Consider the following 25516-nt stretch of genomic DNA (forward strand, 5'->3'; position numbering starts at 1 on the left):
GGTTTTATTTATCAGATTTTTTAAAAAGTGTTCTAGCTCATTAATCTTTACTTCTTATAGGTTGCTTCCCCCTTCTGAGAGGAAGGGGTTTATTATTTTCTAAGATTATGTGTTGATTGTTTAATTCATTAGTTTTCCATCTTATCTGCGAATGAATGAATGGAGGCAGGCGACCACTCCCCTCTGAGCGTGTTCCTGTCCCGCCCCATCGGGGAGACCCTGGTGCCTCCCTGACAGTGGCGGACAGCGGGGTTTATAATCCTCGTCGCTGACACCTCTTCGTCTAAGTGCTGTTGGAGAAGAGCTTCAGAACTCCCAGGCCCTTAGGGTTTTGTAGGTTCATTTTATTGACCGATTTCTGGTTTTATCACAGTATGGCCAGATAAATATGGCCTGAAGATTGTTTTTTTAATTATTAAAAAAAACTTAGACATGTGCATGGATTAGAAAGTGAAACTGTGTTACACAGCTCATCGCAGAAACAGCAGCGCCCCTCACCTCTCCGCACCCCACCTGCCCTCCGCAGCAGGGTCTTCACCTGGCACTCCCGGTGTTCACCTCCGCGGGTCGGGACGGGTTGGTGGAGGTTACTCCTGCCGTGTCACCTTAGACATTATCTGTGTGCCTGCTTTTATGAATGGTAGGGATTACTCTGCTATATCCCTAACACCCTTCCCCTCACTACCTCAATATAACTACTGTGTCTCAAATACAATTTTTTATTAAATAATACTCAGTCTTTACATTATTGTGACTATATAACTATTACTGATTTCTGAGCCAGTAGCAGAGCATATATTTTTTTCTAGTAACTTTGTGTTTCCTGGAGTTAACAGTTGCCTCTCCTTTTTTGGTTTGCTTTGTTTTTCATCCCTGATCGTGTTTCAATAATTCATTCCAGATTCACCAGCACAACTGCTTGACCTCTCCTAATACTGGACTGCTTTTTACTGAAACAAACACATTGCAAAATCTCTCAGTTTCTCTTCCCTGCTTCATAGAGATTTCTGCTCAGGAGCTTTCGGTTGCTGCCTGGAGTAGATGCTTTCTAGGCCCCTGGAGTTGGAGATTATAGGGCAGGTTAACCCTTTGTCAGCTCGGGTACCACTGATGGATTTGCCCCGCACGCTGTCTGAAGGGTCTCTATTAGTTCGTAGGGACAGGTACCTAGTTGTGCTGGGTGAGGCACAGAGATGCAGCTGCTCTCCACCACCTTCTTCCCCTACAGGTTCTAGAGCAGTGTTTTTAGGGAGCGTCATTTTAAGCCCTTTTCTTTATCACTCATGTAAAGACAGCTAAAAGCATTTGGTGAGACGGGTCCTTCTCTCTACTCCAGCATTAGCAGTTGCTCTGTGGGGCAGGGTGAACCGGCTGGTTTTATTCACATTGCTCCACTGCTGCTCCCCTGCCGGGTCAACATTTAGGTGTCCTGAATTGCAGTGAGCACCAGAGGCCAGAGAAGGGCCTTTGGTCTCATCAGACACCGTCACAACCACTGGCTGGCCTGGAACCTCCAGAATCTGTCGTGTGTCCCTGGAGCTTCCTGGCTCCAACGCCCCATTGTGGGATACACGAAGAACACAGCGTCGGCAAGCCTGACCTTTGCCAGTGCAAGTAACAGGGAGAGGCATTGTTAAGTTAGCCCTGGAGTAGCAGCTGTGTGCCAGTTTCTTTTGTAAATGCTTTGATATTTTAAAACAGAAATTTTAGACGAGGAAGCCATGCTTTGTCGCTGTTACAATAGCAGCTCTTGTCTGTGTGGATTCACTGAATGGAGACACAGATACTGGTGCAGCTTTAGTACTATTAATGGTTCCTAAGTGCATATAACAAATCTCTTATTAATGATTGTGTCCTCCTCTTATCAAGAATTTTACACCCCTTATAAAGCAGGATTTATTATAGGTACAGTGTTTATTCCTTGTGTTTATTACAGGCACACTGGCTGGTCTCAGATTAATATCTCTTTAACAGCATGGTGTTGCTGGTTTTCCATTTGGTTTCAGCCTTGGTGAATGTCTTGAGCATTTAGAAGACTGACATGCAGACAGGATACAGTGATAAATATTTGTGTGATGTCCATTGCCACTGATGGCCCCACTCTGGCTGTCCCTGCTGTGGGCCATGACCCCCAAGAGCTGGCTGCGTGTTTCTCATTTCCACCTCCTACACCTGCACAGCTCCAGCCTCAGCCCCAGCCTCAGCTCTGTTTTTCTCCAGCCTGCCACCTCTTCAGTGGGTCTCTATGTCAGTTTGTCTTCTCTGTACCTGCCCCTCCTCCCCACGAGGTCTGGGCTTTGCCCATCCCCTTCGTCCCGACAGTGCATAGGACAGGGAGGAGCTCAGTCACAGTTCATCTGCACATGGAATCGAGGAACTCTGGGTCCACATGTGGTGTCACGCGATGGCAAATAGTCTGATGGCTGTCACATGCTATGACTCAGGAAACCTGATTAGTTTTCCTTGATTTTTCAATGAAACGTCTCCTGAACCCAGAACTGCTAGCACAGTTGTAGTGTGTGTTCTGGTGTTTCTGAGGGATCGTGCGCACAGCCTTGCTCAGGCAGTGCACGGGTCCGGAGACATAGCACCTCCTCCCCCGAGGCACTGAGCCACACGCGGGAGAAGCGCTGAGCAGAATGCCCACAGCTGGCAGACTGAACCCAAACAAAGGCAAGTGCGTGGTGGGGCGCAGCCAGACTGCGAGGCTGCAGAGTTCTGGCCTCATCTGGGGTTTGCTGTCCTCGAGTCCGCAGGGTGACTGCAGGGTTGACAGTGGCCTCTCCATGCTTTGTTCCCAGGTTGCTAGGGCGTGTGGCGTCTCGTGTCCAAGGCAGAGCCCTTGAGTCCCTGTCTTCCTCGTGACAGTCAGTGTGTGTCTACTCTGAGGCCAGGCCAAACCGGGCACTGCGCAGAGGCTGCAGCATGCTTGGGAAAACGGTGTCAGCAGCATTTAGATAGATGGTCTTGACGTAGTTTCTAGTTGCAAAGGTAGCACAGGGAGTCCCCATCAACCTTCACCCAGCTTCCCCCGGTGTCCCCATCTCCTGTAACCATGTGGTCAAACTGAGATGGCAGCGTCACGACTACTGGCTGAGTAGCAGACCCTTGCTGGGTCTCTCCAGCTTTCCCTCCAGGACCTCTCCATCCAGGACCCCTCCCCAAACCTCACTGCCTTCAGTCATCTTCCTGTCATCATCCCCCCCCCCAACCCCAGTCTGTCGCCATCTCCTAGGCTTTCCTGACTTTTAATGACCTTGACAGTTTAGAGCAGTTCTGGTCATAAATTTGGTAGAATATCCCTCAAATTGGGTTTGTCTGGTGCTTTTTCATAATTAGATATGTTACAGGTTTGGGGCTGGGTGTTGTGGGGAGACCTGAGTGGGTGCAACCACCCTGAAGGACAGGGTGGCCACGCGGCTGCACGCCCGTGGCCCCCAGCCCCACTCCAGGGTTCCTGCAGCAGGTTCAGGAACAGGCACAAAGGCTATTTAGACACAAGGATTTCATCACCATGTTTTTGAGAGGAGAAAGAGGATATACTTTTAAAGGTTCCATCATGGAGAATTAGCTAAATACATTTATATCCCTTCTCTGACTATAGTACTATTTAATGATAGGAAAATGACGTTAAAATGGGTTTTAAATAGTGTGTATGATATTCCTTTTTTTTTTCTTTAAAAATTCTATCAAAACTGTTTGGAAATCCATGACCAAGAGATTACCCATATTTATCTCTGGGTGGCCAGATCGACTTTCTCATTTCTAGTTCCAGTTCATCTTCACTGAACATTTTTGCCTTTGATTAAAGATTAATACATTAGTTTTAACAAAATGAAATCGAAGGTGAACAGATGCGAGCTGAGCTGGTGTCGACAGCAGGCGTGTAAGAGCCCAGGGGGGAAAGGGAGAGAGGGGAAAGGCTTCGCGCAGGGGGCCGCTGAGGCAGCCTGACCAGCTGGAGCAGGGACGCCTTGGCCTGGCAGGAAGCGTCTTTCCCTGGGACTGGGCCTCAGCAGCCTGTCAGTGGAGGCAGTATACCGGCAAGGCTCAGGAGCCAGTGCCCGGGATTTGGGAGGGGTGGAGGTCTCCAGAGGGTGGCAGGGGGTTGAGCCCCTGAGAAGGGGCTGTGGACCTGTCTCTGGCCAGGCCCAGTGTCGCCCTGCTGTCCGCACCGCTGCCCAGCAGGAGGCGTTGGACACCAGTGCTCCGAGAGGAGATAGTTGGTAACTGAGAGTGCGGAGGGTGCCGGGAGGGCCAGGTGTGAGGTGGAGTCTTGACTAGGCAAGGAGAGGCTGGTCCTAATCACCCAGAAGAGATGAGGGTCCTGAGATTTGAGCTGCAGGGAATCCAGCTGCAGGTGTGGAAATGAGAGCAAGTGAGTCTGGGGAATGTAGAATGTGCAAAATACTTTTTAAACAATCTCTGCTTATCTGGCACTGAGAGCACTTTGGGGTGTGTCTGCAGAAGTTGGGGGGTAGATGTGATGGCCTGTCCTGCTCCCAATGTGGTGGTAGATCTGGCTAGGTGGGCACTTGCCGCTTCGTGAGTTTAATGTCCTTTACTTGCTGTGTTTGTGCTGTGTTTTGTAATTTTTGAAAGCAAGGAATTCCCTTTCATCTTAGTAAGAGTTGTTTGATCTGCCTCAAGAAAGGCAACAGAGCTTGGAGATAAAAGCAGTGACACAGGAGACAGAAACCTTGATTTTCATCGCACCAAATAGCCCTGAGTCTCCTGGACTTCTCCAGGCCTCACAATCTTCTGGGCTTTCAGTGGCCCAGGCCCCTTCTTCTTCCTAAATCCCAGGTGTGTGTGTGAGAGAGAGAGAGAGAGAGATTTTTGTCAAGACTTACGTGAAGGTCATCAGTGCATCATCAGGTTTTAAATTGGTGTCAAAATGCTGCCTGTGACAGCAACAGGGAATGGGTCTCACCACGGTCCCCATTTACATAAGACAATGAGGTGTGTCAGCGTTTCAAAATAAACACTGTTATGCAATCTTCGCTGATGAAATCTTGCCCTCCCCATTTAGTTCCTTGGCTTCAGGACCTGAACTCTAGACAGATGGTACCATTAAACCCATTTGTCTCATCATCAGAACGTAGACAACTCATTTCTTTGTTTTTCCTTTTGATTGTGCTCAAACCAGCAATTATAGTCATAATCCCTAATAAAAATAACACCTGGGAAATATCAAGGAGAGTGCAGGTGGCCAGCAGGTACACATTGGGCGGGCACAAGAGTGGAACCCAGGGCTAGGGTGAGCGGCGAGGGGGCTTCGAGTGCGCACGCGGGAGCTCCCTGGTTCCGGAGCGGAACGCCCAGGCTGGACACACCCTCTTTCTTACATGAACGTTGAACTAGAGCAAACCCTGCAGTTTTCTTAGAGAATGTGGCCATTTTGCACAGAAAGCAGGACCCCTACTTTTCTTCCTCGGCCCCCAGAACACTCCCTGCCCTGTAGGAGTGGCTGCGCTTCAGGCAGCGGCCCGGTAAGCAGAGCTCTCGGCCTCCACCACAGGCTGCAGTGTGACTTCTACATTAGAACACACACATGTTCCTGTCAGTTCTGGTCCAGGCTTCAGTTCTTCGTCTCCTGGAAAAGTCAGCCACTCTGAAAAATAGATTCCCTATGTTGTTTCAGAAAAAAATCTTCATTGTTTTTAGGGTCATACCTGAATAGTTTGATCACACTCAACACTACAGGCAGCGGTGTCCCAGCTCCCAGAGATACTGACTTTCAGCTCTCCTAAAAACGTGCTTCCATATTCACTGTAACAAAAGGCAGTTTAAACAATTGCAGTTCACAGTTTGTTTTGGTTCATGAGAATTCCAGTGGTCAGTTTTAAATGTCTCAGGCAGAAGATGGGAGTTTCCTGCTTATTTTTCTTTAACTTTCAATTATGAAGAATTTCAAACAAATACAGAAGTAAGGAGAATGGCATGGGGTACCTCCAGGCAGCGTCGCAGACTGCCGGTTGTCCAGCACGCACCCGTCTTTTGTTTACTGACCTTCCCTTTGACTCTGTTTCAGCATCGTGTTGTTTATTTGCAAGTACTTCATTTAGACCCCTAATAGATTGGGTCTTCTAACACAGTGTAACTATAATATCGTGATCACCTCTGGAAAATCAGCATGAATTTTTACACCTGAAACTAATACAGTATTCTATCTCAACTGTAATTGAAAAAAAATTTTTAATATAATTTATTGATTATGCTATTACAGTTGTCCCATTCCCCCCCTTTATTCCCCTCTGCCCTGCACACCCCCTCCCATCCACATTCCCACACCACCCCCCCACTTTAGTTCATGTCCATGGGTCATACATACAAGTTCTTTGGCTTCTACATTTCCCATACTATTTTTACCCTCCCCCTGTCTATTTTCTACCTACCATCTATGCTACTTACTCTCTGTACCTCCCCCCCCCCCCCGTTGCTAACCCTCCGTGTGATCTCCATTTCTGTGGTTCTGCTCCTGTTCTAGTTGTTTGCTTAGTTTGCTTTTGTTTTTGTTTTAGGTAGGGTTGTTAATAATTGTGAGTTTGCTGTCATTTTACTATTCATATTTCTTGTCTTCTTTTTCTGAGATAAATCCCTTTAACATTTCATATAATAAGGGCTTGGTGATGATGAACTCCTGTAACTTGGCCTTATCTGAGAAGCACTTTATCTGCCCTTCCATTCTAAATGATAGCTTTGCTGAACAGAGTAATCTTGGATGTAGATCCTTGCCTTTCGTGACTTGGAATACTTCTTTCCAGCCCCTTCTTGCCTGTAAGGTCTCTTTGGAGAAATCAGCTGACAGTCTTATGGGAACTCCTTTGCAGGTAATTGTCTCCTTTTCTCTTGCTGCTTCTAAGATTCTCTCCTTATCTTTAATCTTGGGTAATGTAATTATGATGTGCCTTGGTGTATGCTTCCTTGGGTCCCACTTTTTTGGGACTCTCTGAGCTTCCTGGACTTCCTAGAAGTCTATTTCCTTTGCCAGATTGGGAAAGTTCTCCTTCATTATTTGTTCAAATAACTTTTCAATTTGTTGCTTTTCCTCTTCTCCTCTGGTACCCCTATAATCTGGATGTTGGACATTTAAAGATGTCCTGGAGGTTCCTAAGCCTCTCCTCATTTTTTTTGAATTCTTGTTTCTTCATTCTTTTCTGATTGAATATTTCTTTCTTCCTTCTGGTCCACACCATTGATTTGAGTCCCAGTTTCCTTCCCATCACTATTGGTTCCTTGTGCATTTTCCTTTATCTCACTTAGCATAGCCTTCATTTTTTTCATCTAATTTGCAACCAAATTCAACCAGCTCTGTGAGCATCCTGATTACCAGTGTTTTGAATTGTGTATCTGATAGATTGGCTATCTCTTCATCACTTAGTTGTACTTTTTCTGGAGCTTTGATCTGTTCTTTCATTTGGGCCATTTTTTTTTTTTGTCTTGACACATCTGTTACAGAGTGAGGGGCGGAGCCTTAGGTGTTCACCTGGGTGGGGCAACCCAGGTTGCTACACTGTGACACTGTATGTGGGGCAGAGGTCTGAGAGGGAACAATGGCACTTGCTCCGCTCTCTGCCCATTTTCAGTCACTTCCCCCACTACCCACAAGCAAACTGGGCCTTTCTGGTGTTGATTCCCTGTGGGTGGGCTTGTGTTCATTCTAGGACCCTATGGGTCTCTCCAACAAACTCTCCTGTGAGCCTGGGAGTCTCTCCCAACACCTCAACCGCCACAGGTGTTTTCAATGGGTGGTTTGAGGCTTTATTTCCCGGAGCTGGAGCTCTGGGCCTCGAGGTCTGTCTCACTCCCCAGTAGTTTCTCCCAGTGTATTTACACTCGAATGTGGGACCGCCTGCTCCACTAGCTGCTGCCTTGTGCACCCCAGTCCGCCAGCCGCCTCCTTGCTGAGAGTCCTCTCTGCCCTGGCTGCCTGTCTCCGCCCCTCCTACTGGTCTGGATGAATGTTTCTTCTTTAACTCCTTGGTTGTTGGACTTCCATACAGTTTGATTTTCTGGCAGTTCTGGTTGTTTTTTTGTTTTTAAATTGTTGTTATCCTTCTTTTGGTTGTGCAAGGAGGCACAGTGTGTCTTGCTACCCCTCCATCTTGGCCAGAAGTCTAATTGAAAAAATTTTGATCAAAAAATATTAGGGTGAATTCTATCAAATATTTAGTACGCGTTCCAGTGCTGCCAGTTGTCTCATAAATAAACGCCTTTCTGCAATTGGTTGTCCAAGTAAGAATACGACCCCTTTGGTGGAGGTGCCCCTCTCGTCTCTTTGAGGCCTCCACTCCTTTGTATTCCCAGCGCAGACTTGTGTGGCAGTCCGGAAGCAGCGGGCTCGCCCTGCGCTGGTGTGCAGCAGCTTCGCTATGATGTGCCTACATGTGGCATTTGGGGAGGCGGGGGCGTGAATATTATCCTGCTTCTGACTCCCTGGGGTTTTTGAATTTCTAATTTATGTCATTTCCCAGTTTGGATAATTTTTGCCAGTAGTTCTTCAAGGGTTTTTTTCTGCTCCATTTCTCTTTTGTCTCCTTCTGGGATTGCAGTTACATATACGCTAGACCTTTTGATGTTGTCTCACCGGTTCCCAAGGGTCTGTTCTTTTGTTATTCACTCTTTTTTTTTAAGTCTCTGTTCTTCAGATGGAATAACTTCAGTAGGGCTGTCTTTATATTCACCACCTTTTTATTCTCTTTTCTCCAATCTGCTATTAAGCTCATTGAGTAAAATTTTAATTTCAGATACTTTATTTTTCAGCTCTAGAATTTGTTTGGTTCTTATTTTATAGTTCTTCCTCTCTAGTGAGTATCCCATCTGTCTCTGCTTTGTGAGCACATTTTTCTTTTCATCCTTGGTTATGCTGATTACGGATGCTTTACCTTGTCTGCCTTGAGCTTGTGTTGTGGGTGCTGAATGAACAGAAGATGGAAACAAGTGAGGTATGCAGCGTGTGGAGTGGTGACAGTGTTGGGTGGATAGTACCAGGGTGGACTAAGGCCCACGTTTGGGGGAAGGGCTCCCTGAGGAGGTGGCATCTGAGCAGCACTTGACAAGGGCCACAGGGTTGGACACTGGGACAGAGACCTAAGGTGAGCCTGGGCCTCCAGCCGAGGAGAAGAGCAGACACTAGGTGGGTGCGGTGGTCAGTGAGGCACTGGTCAGCTTCATCCTTTCCCTGCAGCCTCTCTGTGGTCACTCATGTGCTATTTTCCTGTGATGATTCTTGTCAGCTGACTCAGCTGACACCTGATCCTTTACTGTGTGCTCATCTTCTTCTAGAAGAGTCCTTGTAAGTGTACAGTAGATACCTGAGGATGTCACTGCCTCTCCCCAAGTCACTGAACCCACTGAAGGCTCCCTTGAAAGGGACCTGTGAGCAAGATTTTGACTGTCAGAAGTGCCCACCAGGTTCTGGTTTTGTGGCCAAGATGCTCAACCTTCCCCTCCCTGTCCCCATGGGGTGTTCATACTGCCCAGTGTGGGTCTGTGGGGTAGGCTGCCCCGCTGTGGCCATCCCAGCCCCTGTGCCCAAGAGCTGCCTGCTACCACTATCCTCACTGGAGGGCCAGAGACAACTCGCTTTCAAAGGGCTGTGAAGTCGGTCAGCAAAGTGCCTCCACTGGTGAGGACGTGCAGACAGATGGAGATGTGGAGAGGGAAGGAGGAGTGCTGATTTGTCCAGTCTGGTGACCCCCAGTGGAGACAGTGCCTGTGTGGGGCGGAGGGTGGAGGGCCACCCTGACCTCTGACCTATGCACGTGCTAGGTGGAGATTTGTGTGTGATTCCCTCCCACTTTACTGGTGAACTGACGCTCCACGTTATTTCTTACAAGTATGTGTGTTTACATAAGTGGGCATCCTCTCCGATGAGCCAGGCCCCATCCTCCCTCATGTGACAAGGGTGTGCTCATCAACAGCACAAAGGATGCCCGGCAATGGTGTTCACTGGGTGTGTAGAAAGATCTGGAAAAGCTGTGAGGGAAAACAGGTCATCCTCCAAGACCATGTGGGGTGCAGGTGATACCCTCTTCTGGGGGCATGGGGCCCTGTGTGCCAACAGCCCATTCAGATGTGGGTGAGTGCAGTAACCACTTCCGTGGGTGTGAGGGCCTTGCCTGCTGATGGTCCACTAAGATGAGGGTGAGGGTGAAACCCGTGCCTGCGGGGCTCTTCGTGCTGATGGCCCAGTAAGATGTAGAATGAGGGAGACGGCCACTTCTGTGGTCACAGGGTCCCGAGTGCTGACGGCCCACTCAAAGGTGGGGTGAGGGATGAGTATGACGCCCACTTCTGTGGGCACAAGGGCCACCTCTGTGTGCGGGCAGGAGCTCCCTGGCTGCAGTGCGAGAACAGATCTGCCTGCTCCACACAGGGCCTGTGCACACAGCGCCCCCGGGCAGATGTGCCTCTTGGGATTCACGGAGCGGGGCCGGGTCTTCGCTGTCCACCTCAAACTGAGCTCTAAGGCTTCGCAGCCTTCACGTGGCCAGTGGGCACTGGACAGCACAGGCAGGGCCAGAACTGACCGTCGCTTCTTAGGGTTCTGTCAAGTCACTCTGAGGCAAGCTTTGGCTAATTTTTATGCATAAGAAACAAAAGACAAAGAAATGCCCTTCAGCCTGATATATGTTAAATATTTGGAATATATTAATCCTAAAAAATCTGTTGCTAAGTCTAATTTCCGTTCACAGGAAGCATTTTCATATTTAACTAAAACCAAGGAGCCAGCTAAGGTCATTACTATGGATTTTGTTTTTGGGCTCGGGGGTGACACCTGCATAGATCTAAGCGACAGGGGACACCTGGGGCTAGGAAGTCTGGTTGCCATGGCGACTGAGTATTAGCCAGCACCATGACAAAGTGCTCTGGACACGGAGGGTCACTGCGGGTGTGTGGGTTACACAGGTCACTTCCTGTTCCCTGAAGTGCCCAAGGATATCCTTAAAACATACATTAGCAATTTGTTAAGTGCCTCATAGTTGGGAGCATGCAATGTAAAATGATTTTATTTAAAACATGAAGCCTTTAACCTGCTCTTTTGAAAATACCTACTTGCTAGAAAATGTCCTCCCATTTATGATCTGATCTCTGGCTGAATGTGAAGTCCTTCTTTTAGTGGTTAGGTTCTGTCCATGGACAGACTCGGCTCTTGTCCAGGGGACCTGCCTAGCTCAGGCTGGTTCTGGAAATTCCCGGGCAGACCCCGTTCTAAGCAGGTCTGTCGTGCCAATGATCAGGGCACAGGACACTCCAGACCAGGCCAGGCCAGGCAGGAGTGAGTGGGGCCCAGGCCAGGAAGGCGGGCAAGAGCATGGCCTCATTTCTGGGGTAGAGCTGACATCAGTACCTCCCTGGCTCGTGAGGCTGGAGGATGGCCCCAGCCTGTCCTCTTAGAACAAGGGTGGCTCTGCCAGGTGGTTCTGACAACTGGAAGAAGTTAGTGGACCTCAGCAAAGCCTTGTAAATGGCGCCCTCCCATACAGGCACACGTGTGGTGCCTCTTGACTGTGGCTGGTTGCCATGGTGAGTGTGTTTGGAGGGAAAGGACCACGTGAGCAGTCAAGGTACAGATTTCTGATCTCTGCTGAACAGGCAGGGCAGGTTGCTGGGTGGCCTTGTCCAAGTAAAGAAAATACAGAAATGCATCTTCTGCATGGCTTGGTAGATGGACACTCACTATTTTTATACACTGGCAGAAGTTTTCAAATTTTGTCTTCGTCTCCCTTATTTATATATATATAATTTTTTTTACCTGATCTCTTTTTATATTTTGTCTCAATGAAAGAGGAAAGTGTCTCACCCAGTCCGTTGGTGGATTGTGCCTGTCACAACAGCGACGTTTGCAGCAGTAACTGGGCAGCAGGCAGCTCCCCCAGGTCCCGTCTGTGACAGCCAGGCAGACAAGCTGAGTCAGGGACAGTATCGGGGACTCTCTGCTCCCCGCGCTGTGCAGCCCCCCTGCAACCCCGGTCCAGCTCTCAGGGAGACACTGCAGCAGAACTGTCCTTTCCTTACCTACCTGAGGCTGCGTGCCAGTGGGAGTTAGGGCTCCAGCTGGCCCCCTGCCAAGCGCACTCCAGGCCTGGCCCTGTGCGGTGTTTCTTCTGTGCACCAGGCTGCAGGCAGGGCACCCACGCTTGGCTATCACTCCACGTTCAAAATACAGCTCTCCTTGAGTGGCATCCTGAGCAATAGCAGGTAAAACTAAAACGAGACTTGGCAGAATGGCCATGCCATGGGAGAGCGTGGAGTGGCAGGAACAGCTTGGAGAGGCGAGGGTTTGTGAGACACAGCCTAAACCCAGAGCCAGCTTAGAAGAAAAGCCCTTCCCAACACCAGCTGTGACTTCAGTGCCCGCCAGACCTCCCGAGGCTGTGAGAAGAGCCCACATGTTTGAAGCGTGTGTTCTGCCTACATTACCACAGAAATTACTTTCCCTGGAGTCAGAGACACGCAGGGAAGCAGGGCCCGTAGGCCTTGTGTTCATGAACACAGACAAGGCCACGACGTCCCCTGTGACGTGGGGTTGGTGCCTGCCCCCCTCATGATGGCACTGCCTGGATGACCTAGGTGGCCCTTTGAGCTCGCCGTCTGCAGTCTTTGGTGGTCTCCCACTGTCTGCGGTACTCTGAGGGAGGTCCCAGGGATGGGTGTGGATAGCACCTGGTGTCCCAGTGAGTGACATCAAAGCTGCCTGCTTCATCCCACCACCCTGCTGACCCTCCCCAGGAGCCATTGCTGGCCCATCGGACCTCAGCACATGTTCACCATGAAGCCTGGGCAGGGGTGTGAGCAGGACCCAGAACCATCCACCAGCACAGAGGGGGCCAAAGTCAGTGGGCCAGCACAGCACTGCTCCCTCAGGTGCCGCCCCCCACCCCATACAGGTGCGCCTCACATCTCACACAGCGGCTCTCCAGAGTCCCCCTCCCCGCTACAGCAGGCTCTGTGCCTCTGCAGAGGTCTGGTGCTCTGGCATGACGTGAAGCGCAGTGTCCGTGCAGGCAGGGTCACCCTCATCTGCGTGGGGGGAGCTTTCTTACTCCCAGAGCTCATCTTCGCCGTGTCAGTGACTACAGACGAGATCTGGTGTGCCAATCCAGAACTTTCCGTCCTGGCATACAACCCATAAAGATTAAGAGAATAACTTTTTAAGAGCTCAAGTAGTCTCCAGAGCATCATTAGGAGCCCCAGGCGGCCGAGGGTGGGGCGCTCCACACAGGAGTGACAGCCCGTCAGGAAGGAAGCGCTTTTCTTCCATTTTCCCTGATTTTAACGTGAAGCTAATGGGTTCCTGCTTCTAACATGGATGGTGGCTGTCATTTCTGAAGGATCCATATGTGTGAAATTTAATTACTTTTTCTAAGTAACTATCATAGTTTCAAGGAAGGCAATGTGAGGCCTCAGTTGGTATTTTCTTTCTGGAGTGGCCTTCTGGGCAGCATCTGCCTCTGAAACCGTGTTGTAGATTGTCTTCCTCCTTGGTCAGAGGTGGCGCCTGTACTGTGTCGTCCTTGACTCTGAGGTGCCAGCCGGGTGGCCCCCTTGTGGGCTGTAGGCTGTGCACCGGTGCCCCCACCTCCGCTCTTCCTGTCCAGGGCACTGACAACAAGAGCCCCCCATTGAGGAGCAGCAGAGAGGTGCCCCGCTCACGTTCATTCTGAAGGGGCCCTCGCCCCCTGCCCCCCACACTGTGTGCACCAGCGCCGCAGCTGCCAGGCACAGGTCAGGCCTCTTGGTGATGAACTTTCTGCATCTGCAATAGAAAACGTCTTCACTCTTCGCTTGCCCCTAAGTTGATAGAAAAGAAACATTGATGCCATCATTACATCAATTTTATTTGAAGAACAGGTGCCCCAGGCTAGGTAGGCCAGAGGAGCGAGGGGCCCCTCAGTTCCGAACTTGGGCCTGGAGGCCGAGAGTCCAAATCCAGCCTCTTTCATGGGGCTTTTCCTCAGACTTCACGTGCAGCTGCCTGCAGACACAGGTCATGTGCCACATTCTGAGGAGTTTTATTTAAACGCTCAAGCCAGCAGAAGGAGAGAACCGGCCTGTTCTGACCTCTTGAGTCTATGCAGGCACAGCTGGTCCTGGCCAGTGGGGTGCCCAGACTGCCCACAGACCACAAGATGAGGGACAGTGGCTGCCCTCAGACCCGGGTACCATGGATGACAGCCAGCCCTGAGCTCTGGCCAACACTGCATGAAGGTTCACTATCCCGTCAGGACCAGGCTAGAAGACCCTGAGCTTCCTCTAGTGCGGTTCGTCCCCACCCCATCCGCCACCTGTCTGCAGATGTCCCAGGAGACAGCGGGACGTCTCCTCAAAAAAGCAAAGATGCACACAGGAGCTACTCGCCGCCTAGACACTTTGCCCCAGCAGCCACTGTGCTGGTCAGAGTGCTCGGGGCTGGGAGCACCCATTCCTCCCTCTCACAGTGGGGGGTGTTCCTCAGTTTTATGTGGAAACTTTCCAGACATGTCTCGTTCAGGGCTGGTCTGTGTTATTTGAAACAAGCCAGTAGCCATGGAAATGAAAATGCCAGAAACAGGCAGGTGTAGCCCATACTCCATGGCTTCCAGTGGGCATTTGCTGTCACCCCCAAAGCCACTGTTGGACTGTCGTCACACCAGCACCATCCCAAAGACACAGCCAGCGGGGCAGAGCCCTCCAGGCCCACCATGATTGTTAAGTAGGTGTTTGCCAAGTGAGGGGTCAGGTGTCTCTATCCCGGCCCAGAGAGGCTCTGAGCACAGGTCAAAAGGCACTTGGCTGTGAGAGGCACCTAGTGGGGCCTGGGGACTGTCGGGGTCATCACTGGCTCGCAGTTGTGAGCCCGTCTCGGCAGGGTGCTGTGTGCCGTGCCATCTGCAGGCACATGGACAGCCTCTCGGCCACAGGAAGCTGCCACAGCAGTGCACTGGGCATTTGTTTTTCTGGGGACGCCTCCCCACCATGCTGAAGCGGAGAACAATGGTGTTCTTGTGCAGGCAGCACAGCTGCTGAAATTCAACAAGATCCAAGCTAAGAAAGCAGAAGCAGGTGGGTCTGCAGGCGACCCTTTTTCCTCCCCAGCAGTGTCAGGGAGTGCTGGTAGCTGGGGGACTGGTGACCAGCGAGGCGGCAGCTCCAGGGAAAGAGGGGGCAGGTGGGAGCTGAGGGTCCCAAGTGGGAAGCCTGTGCACCTTGGCTCTCAGGCATCCGCTCTCCCGTGCAACCCAACAGGCTAAGGACTGTTTCAGCAGGTTCAGGAGGAAGGAGGACCAGGTGACCCTCTGCCAGTACAAGCACATCCCTAAGGTGACAGCACGTCCCATCCCTTGCCTACCCACCCTGTCACCTGCTTCCTGGCACTTACACGGTCTCTGAGCTCTGCCATTTGCATATCACTTTGATTGGTGTCACTCAAACTGTATATTAAAATTCCGTTCATCACATCTGTGCAAAGTGAGGTGACAATTAAAGAAGGCAGGCCTGGCGCCCAGGGAAGTGCTCACCCACGTGGGGTCTTAGAGTTTACAAGGGGTTTGCAGGAGTGGAGCAAGGCAGGTGTGCACTGCGGGGCTGAGGGAGGGCCCCACACTTGCAGTGGCACATCAGCTCCTCTAGGCTTTCTGGGCGGCGTTCCGGCCTGGCTCTCTCTGCCCAGAACCCCAGCTCCACTTGCTCTGCTCGCAGGGCCGAGGGAGGCACAGGACTCTCGGTTCCTGAGTTTTCTCGCCACCAAGTGGAGGAAGGATCAAAACAGGTGGCCTTTGAGGTACTTTCTCAAAGAGTGGACATGTCTATCTACAGACAAGTATGCTCAGAGCCAGGACCACGGCCACTTCCACATTCCGTATATCCTTTGCTCATCAATTCATATATTTGTAAAATGCACCCTAAGTGAAATAAGTCCACAGTTAATGAAAATCACCTTGAGAAAAACTAAAAGAAATTGTCATACGGAAATAAGTTTGTTTTTTCCAGGGTGAGAGAAGGGAGGTTTGAAGCAAGTTGTAAAGCAAAGGTCTTCTGAACTATGAATAAGAAGGGGGGAATCCTTGACCCAAAGTAAGCAATTGTTCTGTCTGAAATCTCATAAAACTAGTGTAGATGCTTTCTGCATTTTTCCTTCTTGAACCTCTGAGGGAAGTCGGGGTAATTGTCCAGTGCTGGGTGGGGTGCAGGTGGGCGCCAGAGGGGCATTCTGTGCATCCAGTCTCTCCACGCCGGCCTTGGCCAGAGCCCCCTGCTCTGGAGGGCTTAGTGCTCTCCTCTCCTGCCAGCGGACAGCGGTGACACAGGATCCAGCACAGCCCAGTGGCAGTGTGGCTCCATCTGCCTGCCTTGCCTTGCCTCCCAACACGTCCAGGCTCCTTTCTACTTCTAGAATTATCTCTTTCTTTTGTTTTATCCCCACCTGAGGACATTTTTTTCATTGCTTTTAGAGAGAGAGGAAGGGAGAGAGAGAAACGTCGATGACAGAGGGAAGCAATGATTAGTTGCCTTCTGTCCGCACCTGGACTGGGGCTCAAACCCACAACCTAGGCATGTGCCCTGACCACTAATTGAACCTGCAACCTTTTGGTTATGGGACAACACTCTAACCAACTGAGCCACACCGGCTAGGGCCGGAATGATCTGTTGACAAGAGCAGGGTGTATGCTAATGGTCCCAGTGTCACCAGCTCAGGGCATGTGGCTCCACTGATACCAGCCACCCATGCAGGCTGAGACTACCTGCCCTTCTGGGTGGTTACAGGTCACTGTCACCCCGGTGTCAGGCATGCCATTCTTGGGCACCACTTTGCTGCAAATGACCTGTTCTCTCCAAAAGAACTACTGATTTGGAACTGGGGTTTCAGAAATCTATAGAACGTGTGAGAGTAAATGGGATCCCTGCCCCACAATCTTACAGAAAGTTTCAAACTAGAGAGAGTTTCAATTGTACAGTGAAACCTACGAGCTCCCCCTGCCTGGACTCTGGTTTGTCCTTTGCTCTGCTGGCTTCCTCACACATCTGTTCATTTCTCGATTTAATGTTTGATGTACCTCAAAATAAGTGATAGGCCTGAAGACCTATCCATCGGCCTTAAAACTGGGGTTCAGAATTTCTGTAGGGTTGTATGTCTGTTCAAGGAAGGAACTGAACAACAAAAGGCACAGACCCTGAGGTGCCTCTGCTGGGCCTCGGCCAGCGCGCCCTGTGCCCCGCTCCCTGACTGGGCGCAGACTCCGTGTCCTCCCAGTGTCCCCCAGCCCACCTCCCCGGGCAGCTAGCTTTGTTCTCATTTCTCTCACCTGCACCAGTTTCTCTTATACTAGAACTTTCTGTAAATGGAACCAGAGTATCTACCCTTGTCTGACGCATCTTTCACGCAGCATGTTACTGGGAACTTGTGCGACACGCACAATCAAGTGCAGGTTCCTTTTGAAGAGCCCAGTTTACAACCACCTGAAACCTGTTCTCGGTTCCTGGTGTCCTAGGGACACAGTGTGAGCAGCTGTTTCCACAGTAGGATCCACTCAGGGAGTTTTTAGGGGAACTTGGAGTGCTGTCTGCTTTATGAGAACAAGAACTCAGGTGTGCTGCACTCAGTTGCGTTTCTCACATGGAGCAGGAAGAATGGGCTAGCACTCCTCACACCTAACCGCCGAGCCGCCTGCCAGAACAGGCTGAGCCCACGTGGGGCTGAGAGCTCGTGGTTTCACCTGGAGCCACCATCTCCTGTTCCTGTTTCTTCCCCTGATGTAGCCCCTCACCTGGGGCAGACATGGGCCATGCTACCTGTACCTGTGACTCTCTATGGCTTCCTCCCTCACCTGGGACAGACAGGGACTATGTCACCTGTACCTGTTCTGCATCTCCCCTTGGCTTCCTTCCTTACCTGGGGACCTTGTCACCTGTACCGGTTCCATGCCTCTCTGTGACTTACTCCCTCAGCTGGGGCAGACAGGGGCCAGAGTCAGCTTTGCATTTAGAGCCTCACATGCAGATCTCTGGCCTCCTCGATGCACGGCATCCATCCCGGTGAATGCCCCTCAGGGAAGAACGTGTAACGCCATGACTTCAGATGCAACCCTGTTGAATGGAAGAGGCCTCCTCAACACCCGTGGGCAGTGTGTGCTCAACAGGAGGCCGCGCTGCATCTTAGTGCCCTGAGAAGGACGGGAGGCAGTGGTCTGAAAACAGAGGGCTTGGCTGGGGCGTCACAGTCACACGGCTGCCCCTGAGGCACACCTTGACTGTGGGCTGAAACTCACCCTCAGCCACTGCATCTGCCCCGAGTTTGGTGAGGCTGTTTCTCTAGAGAGTGTCCAGCTGCGGTTAACATGGCCTTTTGTTCTCTACTGTCACCATTTAGGATGGGAGTCTCAGCTTCTGGAAACAGGGTTCCTAGGGATTTTCCTGTGCCCTCTCTGGACTCTGTCTCGACTGCCCAGGAAGACCCCCCCCTCCCGGGTTGTTCTGTGGGGCTTTCGGTGGCTGATCTTCAGAATCATGCTCGGAGCGGTGAGTAGAACTTTTACTCGTATTGTTTTGGGGGAAATGTGCTAAAAAACGAGTCACTCACCTCACTGTCCTCACATCGGCCGGGCGGGGCCCGCTGGGCCTGTGCTGCCCCTTTCTGTGATGCCCGGCAGCCTGTTTTTGAGCCCTGGAAGCTCTTGGCTTCGCTGATCCTTGGCAGGGCCAGTTTCTGTGCAGACAGCCACGACTCGCCTGTTTCACACAGAGACCCCCAGAGTGGAGCCTCCAGTGCTCCCCTCTCCCTGTCCTTCCCGGTGGCCTCTGGGACGTCTGTAGCGTGTCGTGTCATTTTCAGTCAGGAAAGAGGGACGCCATGTCATCTGTAATTCGCAACCACAGAAAGCCGCACCAGCTTCCTTCTCTCTCTCTGCCCATTAGTCTGCTCACTGGGTTTGGGGTGTGTGTTCACTGTTCCCTCCCCTCCACGGGCCGGGCCGGCAGTGGCAGCTGAGGGGTCCGTGCTGTGCTCGGCGCAGTGCCGTCGCCTGCCGCCTGCGTTCTCCTTCTCCTGCGCTCCCCTGCTCAGCCCTGGGAACTGTGGCTCCTTAGCTTCTGTCGTCTGCAGAGCCTTTGAAAGTGCGTGTCCTGTTTTTAATCTCACTAGCAGTTGCCTTAAAGTGTTTCAGAAACATTTCCGAGCCTTAAAATCAGGAGCAATGTGGTTCCTTCTGACTTCCGACTACAGACAGGGAATGTCAGTTTTCTCTTCTTTTTCACTCTCTTCTATTTTTTACCCTTTGTAAGTAAGATCTTGATTGTTAATTAAAATGTTATAAAATCCTGAGTTCTTTTACCCTGGAAACCTTGTCTTACAGATATGCTAAGTGTCTACTATAAGTTTTTCATCAGGGGACAGTCACAAACATGTGGAGTTGTTGGGAGTGGGGCAGAGAACGTGCTGCTGGCCTGCCTGAGGATATGCTGCTGCACCCACAGGGATGGCTCGCTGTGTCCCATCCCGGTGGTCTTCCACCTCCCCTGCTCCGTGACCTGCACTGCGGCTGTCTGTTGTGCTCCCGACCAGCCTGAGGCCCTGCATCCCTTCCTGGGGGCAGCATCCCCCTGCCCCTACCCCTCCCCCAAATCCATCAGGCCCAGCTGGTCCTCCAACAGAGTCACTTTCTTCATAGTGTGAGTGGTCAGTGTCTTGCAGTGAGGTCCCATAAAACAGCACAGCTCTCCCATTTCTCAGTGAACGTTCCGTTGACTCGTGCATTTGCATCTGTGCGCATGAGCTGCCTTGTGCCCTCTGCTCAGCACGGCACTCTCACAGCTCTCCGTGGCTGTCATTGACATGATGACCTCATTCCCTGCATGTGCTTTGTGCTCATCACCCTGGAGTCCTGGCCAGTGGTTGTTGTCACATGCCTTGTGGTTGGCTCATGCTCCCGGCGACCCTCTGAATGGGTGACGTCCACAATGTCCTGTCCTCAGCAGCCCTGCTCCGCTCCCGTGCACTCATGCCCATGGGCTCTCTGTGGAGCCAGTCTGCTCGTATTTGGTTTCCCTCTTCCCCTGCGGCCTTCACTTTTCCCTGGTATTATTGTCTTTTCCAGGCAGCCCTGCCTGAGGTAGGGCAGCTTTAGCTGACCATTTCTGCCCCCAGCAAGGTTTCAGGCTTAGTTTGCTCTGGGAGCCGCCTGTTTATCTTTCTGCTGGTCCAGGGTATCCATGAAGCTCTCCTCCAACAACATAGTTCACATGAATGAATCTTTTCCTGTCAGTCTTCTTCACACTCTGACTTTCATATCCCTGCGCAGGAACTGAGTAGGACAAGCTCTGAACCAGCACTGACGGGCATGGGCTCTGCAGAGGGATGGCATGCTGGTCATTGCATGGAACTGGAGTCCTAAAGGCTCACGCCTCCTGGTTCTTTCTGTCCCCGTCAGGAGCCCACTCACACATGCTTCAGAGTCCTTCTTTGGTAGCTCTCCTCGCAGCACAATGGCTGTCTGGTCTGGGTGACTGTGTCGGGGCCTCAAGGAACTGGAAGCAGCTGGGTGCAGAAGGACAGCTCCATGTGGGCCCCAGACCTAGAGCCAGGGCCCAGTGTGACTGATCATGTCCACTTGCGGGATGGTGAGCAGGCCCCCAGGGCTGTGGCAGCACCAGCCAGAGGGGCAGACGGGTGTGCAGCAGCCTGGAGAGCACCCTGTCTGGAGCAGGCGTGGTTGGTAGGGTCTTGACGTGGGCGTCTATGAGTAGCTACAGATACTGGAAAATGCCGTGTTGGGGTGATGATGTGTCTGGATCTCACACAATCCAGATGTGGTGCTTTCTCTAAATTTATCTTCCCATTTAACGGTTGCTTTTAATGAAATATTGAAATATCAGTAGTCCGTAGTTTCTTGTCCATCTAGGACTTGATTTTGGATTCTCTCCTTAGCTGGCTTTAAAAAGTATAAAGATGTATAAAATGTTTCAAAGGACTTTATTAGGGATCCAGTGGAATGCAGCAGCTCTGTTACATGTGACACATAGAGTGAGGGGCTCCCAGTGGCGGGCAGCCCCGGTGTGGAGCTCTGGGTGGTGCATCTGTCAGGCTGTTTTGTGCACGGTTTGTGATGTCAAGAGTTGAACAAGTCCCCACCATGCCTGACAGAGTGCAGTGGATCATTAGCACGTTCTAAAACACCATTTATGGCATTTTGATTGACTGTTAGCACCAGCTGGGTAAGAAATTATCAGGTGCACTAAAAGGTATAATTACTTGATTTAGTCTGTATGTTGGATATTATTAATCTTCCTTCGGTAGAAAGCAGAAAGTAGAGTTGACTTGACAAAAAAGAATGCCAGCAGCAAAATGTTCATTCCTCTGTGAGGAGAGAAACCACAGTAGACCTGGCGATATTAAAATGACTGTGGATGAAGCCCCGCGTGCTTCTGCTACTGGGTCAAAACTGGTGCCACAGAATCAGCTTAGAGCATAACTATTCTGAACATTCAGAAGTGACTGTGGTTTTATCATCTGGCAGTGGTTCAAAAGACAGATGGGTTTTTGTAGAGCTCAGTCTCAGAGGGAACCCCAAGGCCGTGCAGGTACAGGTGCCGAGCAAAATTAAAAGAAACCACATGGCCTCTGCACCTACAGAAAGGCTGCTTGCTCTTCCAGGGAGCCTGAGATGGCGTTTGCACAGCTCTTGTCCTTAAGGTTTCTATGTACCCAGACCTTATGACCCCCTGCAGTGTTGTGGGGGGATGTGAGCGGGGGTGGGGAGTATTGGAGCCCAGGCCACCCTGCTCTCTGGAAACAGCTGGACACTGGACACGTTGCATGATGCAACTGTTCTCACGTTGGACAGCACACAATGTGGGACGGGGGTCCAGAGGGAAACACACGAGGTCAGCCTCTCGACTACCTGGCTCTCTGTGGGGAGGCAGGGGCAGGCAGAGCGGGGAGACACAGGGAGGTGGGGGCAGGGGAGCAGGCAGAGCAGGGAGACCTTGCCAACTGTTGCGAGTGGAGGATGATGGAAGGCAGTGGGGCTTCTCTCACCTCGTAATCCTGCTAGATTCCAGAGCAGGGTACAGAGAAGGGGACTCTGTGCACAGAAGAAGCTCCAAGGACACAACGTCACTTACACAGCAGTCTCATAAACATGCATTGTGCTAATTTAATCATGGGAAAACATCAGATGGAATATTCTTCAAAATTACTGACCAGAACCCAACAGGAATATTCTTCAAAATTACTGACCAGAATTTTTTTTGCAGATTTTTTATTGATTATTCTATACAGTTGTCTCAATTTCCCCCCCTCCACCTAGCACCCCCAACTCTCTCAGGCAATCCCCACACCATTGTTCATGTCCATGGGTCAAGCATATAAGTCCTTTGGCTACTCCCTTTCCTATACTGGACTTTACATCTCCATGACTATTCTGTAACTACCTGTTTGTACTTCTTAATCCCCTCACCTCTTCACCCATTCTTTCCCACACCTTTGTTCCATCTGGCAATCATTGAAAAACTTTCCATGTCCATGATTCTGTCTCTGTCTTCTTGTGTGCTACGTTTGTTTTTTAGATTCAATTGTTGTTACATGTGTATTTATTGCCATTTTATTGTTCATAATTTTGATTTTCTTTTTCTTAAACAAGTCCCTTTAATAGTTCATATAATAATGGCTTGGTGATGATGAGCTCCTTTAGTTTTTTCTTGTCTGGGAAGCTTTTTATCTGCCCTTTGATTCTAAATGATAGCTTTCCTGGGTAGAGCAATCTTGGCTGTAGGTCCCTGCTTTCCATGACTTTGAATATTTCTTGCCAATCCCTTCTAGCCTGCAAAGTTTCTTTGAGAAATCAGCTGACTTATCTTCTGGGAACTCTCCTGTGGGTAACTAACTGCTTTTCTCTTGCTGCTTTTAAGATTCTCTCTTTATCTTTAACCTTTGGCATTTTAATTATGATGTGTCTTGGAGTGGGCCTCTTTGCATCCATCTTGTTTGGGACTCTCATGCTTCCTGAACTTGTATGTCTATTTCTTTTACCAAATCTTTCATTATTTTACCCAGTAGATTTCCAATTTCTTGCTGTTTCTCTTCTCCTTCTGGCACCCCTGTGATGAGAATGTTGGATCACTTGAAGTTGTCCCAGAGGCTGCTAACACTATCCTTGTTTATTTGGATTCTTTTTTCTCCTTGTTGTTTTGCTTGGTTGTCTTTTGCTTCCTTATGTTCCATATCATTGATTTGATTCTTGGTTTCATTCTCTCTACTATTGTTTCCCTGTAAATTGTTCTTTGTTTCAATTAGTGTATCTTTCATTTCTGACTGGACCTCTTCTATACTGTTGAGGTCCTCACTAAGTTCCTTGAGCATTCTTACTATCAGGTGTTTTGAACTCTGCATCTGACAGATTGCTTATCTCCATTTCATTCTTTTTCTGGAGTTTTTATCTGTTCTTTCATTTGGGCAACATTTCTTTGTCTCTTCATTTTGGCAGCCTCCCTGTGTTTGTCCTGTGTATTAGATAGAGCTGCTTTGACTCTATGTCTCGGTAGCGTGGCCTCATGTAGTAGGTGTCCTGTAGGGTCCAGTGGCACAGCTTCCCCTATCACTCAAGCTGGGTACTCAAAGTGTGCCCTTCATGTGGGCTGAGTACACCCTCTTCTTGTAGTTGAGCCTTGGTTGCTGTGTTGGCAAGTCAATGGAAGGGATGTTTCCAGGCCAGTCAGCTGCAAGGACTGGCTGTGACCACTGACCACCAACTTCCACCCTCCTAGGAGGATCAGCTGTGCAGGGGCAGTGTGGTGGTCCTCCAAGGTGGTCTGTAGCTGCCACTGGGTGCACAGGCCCTGGTGTTTCCTGGGTGGTGCAGCTCCCACCTGGGTTCTGCCCACAGCCACCATACATGAGCCATAAAGCAGTCTATGATGACTGCTACTTGTGCTGGGCTTGGAGATTCCAAGGTGAAGCCAAGCTGTGAATCTAGACTGGCCTCTGCTAGTGCTGGGCCTGGGGCCACTTAGCTAGAGGTACAGGGGCTGGGGGCTCACTGAGGCCAGCTGTTATTTGTTTGATAGGATTTAGGAAGTTGGAAAACATCAGCCAAGACTAGCCATTCATATGGAAAAGTAACAGTTAACAGCTTGGGTGGGCCCATAGGTTGGGTAGGATGGAATCTAAGGTGATCTCCAGAACAGGGCAAACAGTGTTAGCCAGGTTGATGGAGTCTCAGATATGGTACCACCTGCTTTCTATGTACCCCTGTGATCTGTCAGGGGAGGGCTCAGAAAAGGAACAATGGCCTCTGCCCACCTTTCTGTCTAGAGGAAAGCTGTCCCCCAGCTCTTGTCTTGATGCCAAACACTTCTGGTCCTCCCCATATGCCCCTGGCACCTTTCAAGCTGCTACCCTGGTGCTGGAGCTCAGAGGGAGTGAGTCTGAGTAAGTGTGCATGTGAGTTCGTTAAGCGGAACTGTTTGGGACTCTAGAGGTTTCTCCCACTGACTTAATACCTGCTGGTTTTTGCAGCTAGACATTGTGGAGACTTATCTTCCTGGCACTTACCTCCCTGGGCTGGGGGCCTGGTGTGTGGCTGGGACTCCTTGCTCCTGAGATGTCCCTCCCAAATTTGTTATCCACCACACATGGATGTGAGACCAGCCCATTCCGCATCTCTGCCCCTCCTACCTATCTGGTTTCTTAAATCTGTCATTGTCAGACTCCCATGCCACTCGACTTCTGACAGTTCTGAGTGATGATTGTTTTATATTTTAGTTGTAATTTTGATGTGGTCATGTGAGGAAGGGAGCCATGAAGTCTCAACGGCTGGGATTTTTAACTATTAAAGTCATGTGATGCAATTAAAGACTGAGAAATTGTCAGACTCAGGGGATGTGACAGTGAGTGAGGCACCCTGGATTGCCCTGTTACAGAAAGGACAGTAATGGGAAAACTGAAATCCAAGGAAGGTCGCTAGTTTAATAGTGTTGAATTAATAGCAACAGGTATACAGGAACTCCAGACTATTTTTCCAAGGTTTCTAAAGTCTAAGAATTTTTCAAATAAAAAGTTAAAGAGAAATAATATGACCACTTTATGCACATAGAGCAGGTAATTCAAGGAAATGGTTATGTTCCTTAAAAGACATAGTTTACCAGCACTAACAGAGGAAGCGACGGGAATCTGAGTAGTTCTATAAATTGAAATCATTTACACAGAGAAAGCAAAAACACCTACCCACTGAGAAAACGCTAGGCCCAGGAGCCTTCCCTGATGAGTTCAATAAAATATTTAAGGAAGAAACTATATGAATCCTATACATACTCATTCAGAAAGTAAAGGAGAGGGAACCCTTCCTAACTCACTTTTCTGAGGCTGGCAAAGAAAAGGATGTCAAGAAAAGGAAATTACAAAGAAAACGAAATTACAGAGCAAACTCTTCAAGAGCACAGATACGAAATTCTTAAGGAGTTATTATCAAATGGATCCAGCAGGACACGAAAAGCCTGATGCATCAAAACCACATGGATTTTCCCCAGAGCACAAGAT

General features: G+C 50.1%; 1 protein-coding gene across 6 annotated transcripts in view; it reads left to right on the forward strand.

The window, feature by feature from the left end:
* The window catches only part of LMF1 (lipase maturation factor 1), a 109277-nt gene that overhangs the window by 37850 nt on the left and 45911 nt on the right, over positions 1 to 25516 (forward strand). For 5 of the 6 annotated variants that reach the window (XM_036021101.1, XM_036021104.1, XM_028529412.2 and 2 more), the window contains one exon: positions 18356 to 18504. The exons of the other annotated variant lie outside the window; for it this stretch is intronic. In XM_036021101.1, the coding sequence (XP_035876994.1) occupies positions 18356 to 18504 (149 nt within the window). The remainder of the gene's footprint in view (positions 1 to 18355; positions 18505 to 25516) is intronic. 6 annotated transcript variants of the gene reach the window in all.

This window comes from Phyllostomus discolor, chromosome 3 (genome assembly GCF_004126475.2).
Source record: "Phyllostomus discolor isolate MPI-MPIP mPhyDis1 chromosome 3, mPhyDis1.pri.v3, whole genome shotgun sequence".
Classification (NCBI taxonomy): domain Eukaryota; kingdom Metazoa; phylum Chordata; class Mammalia; order Chiroptera; family Phyllostomidae; genus Phyllostomus; species Phyllostomus discolor.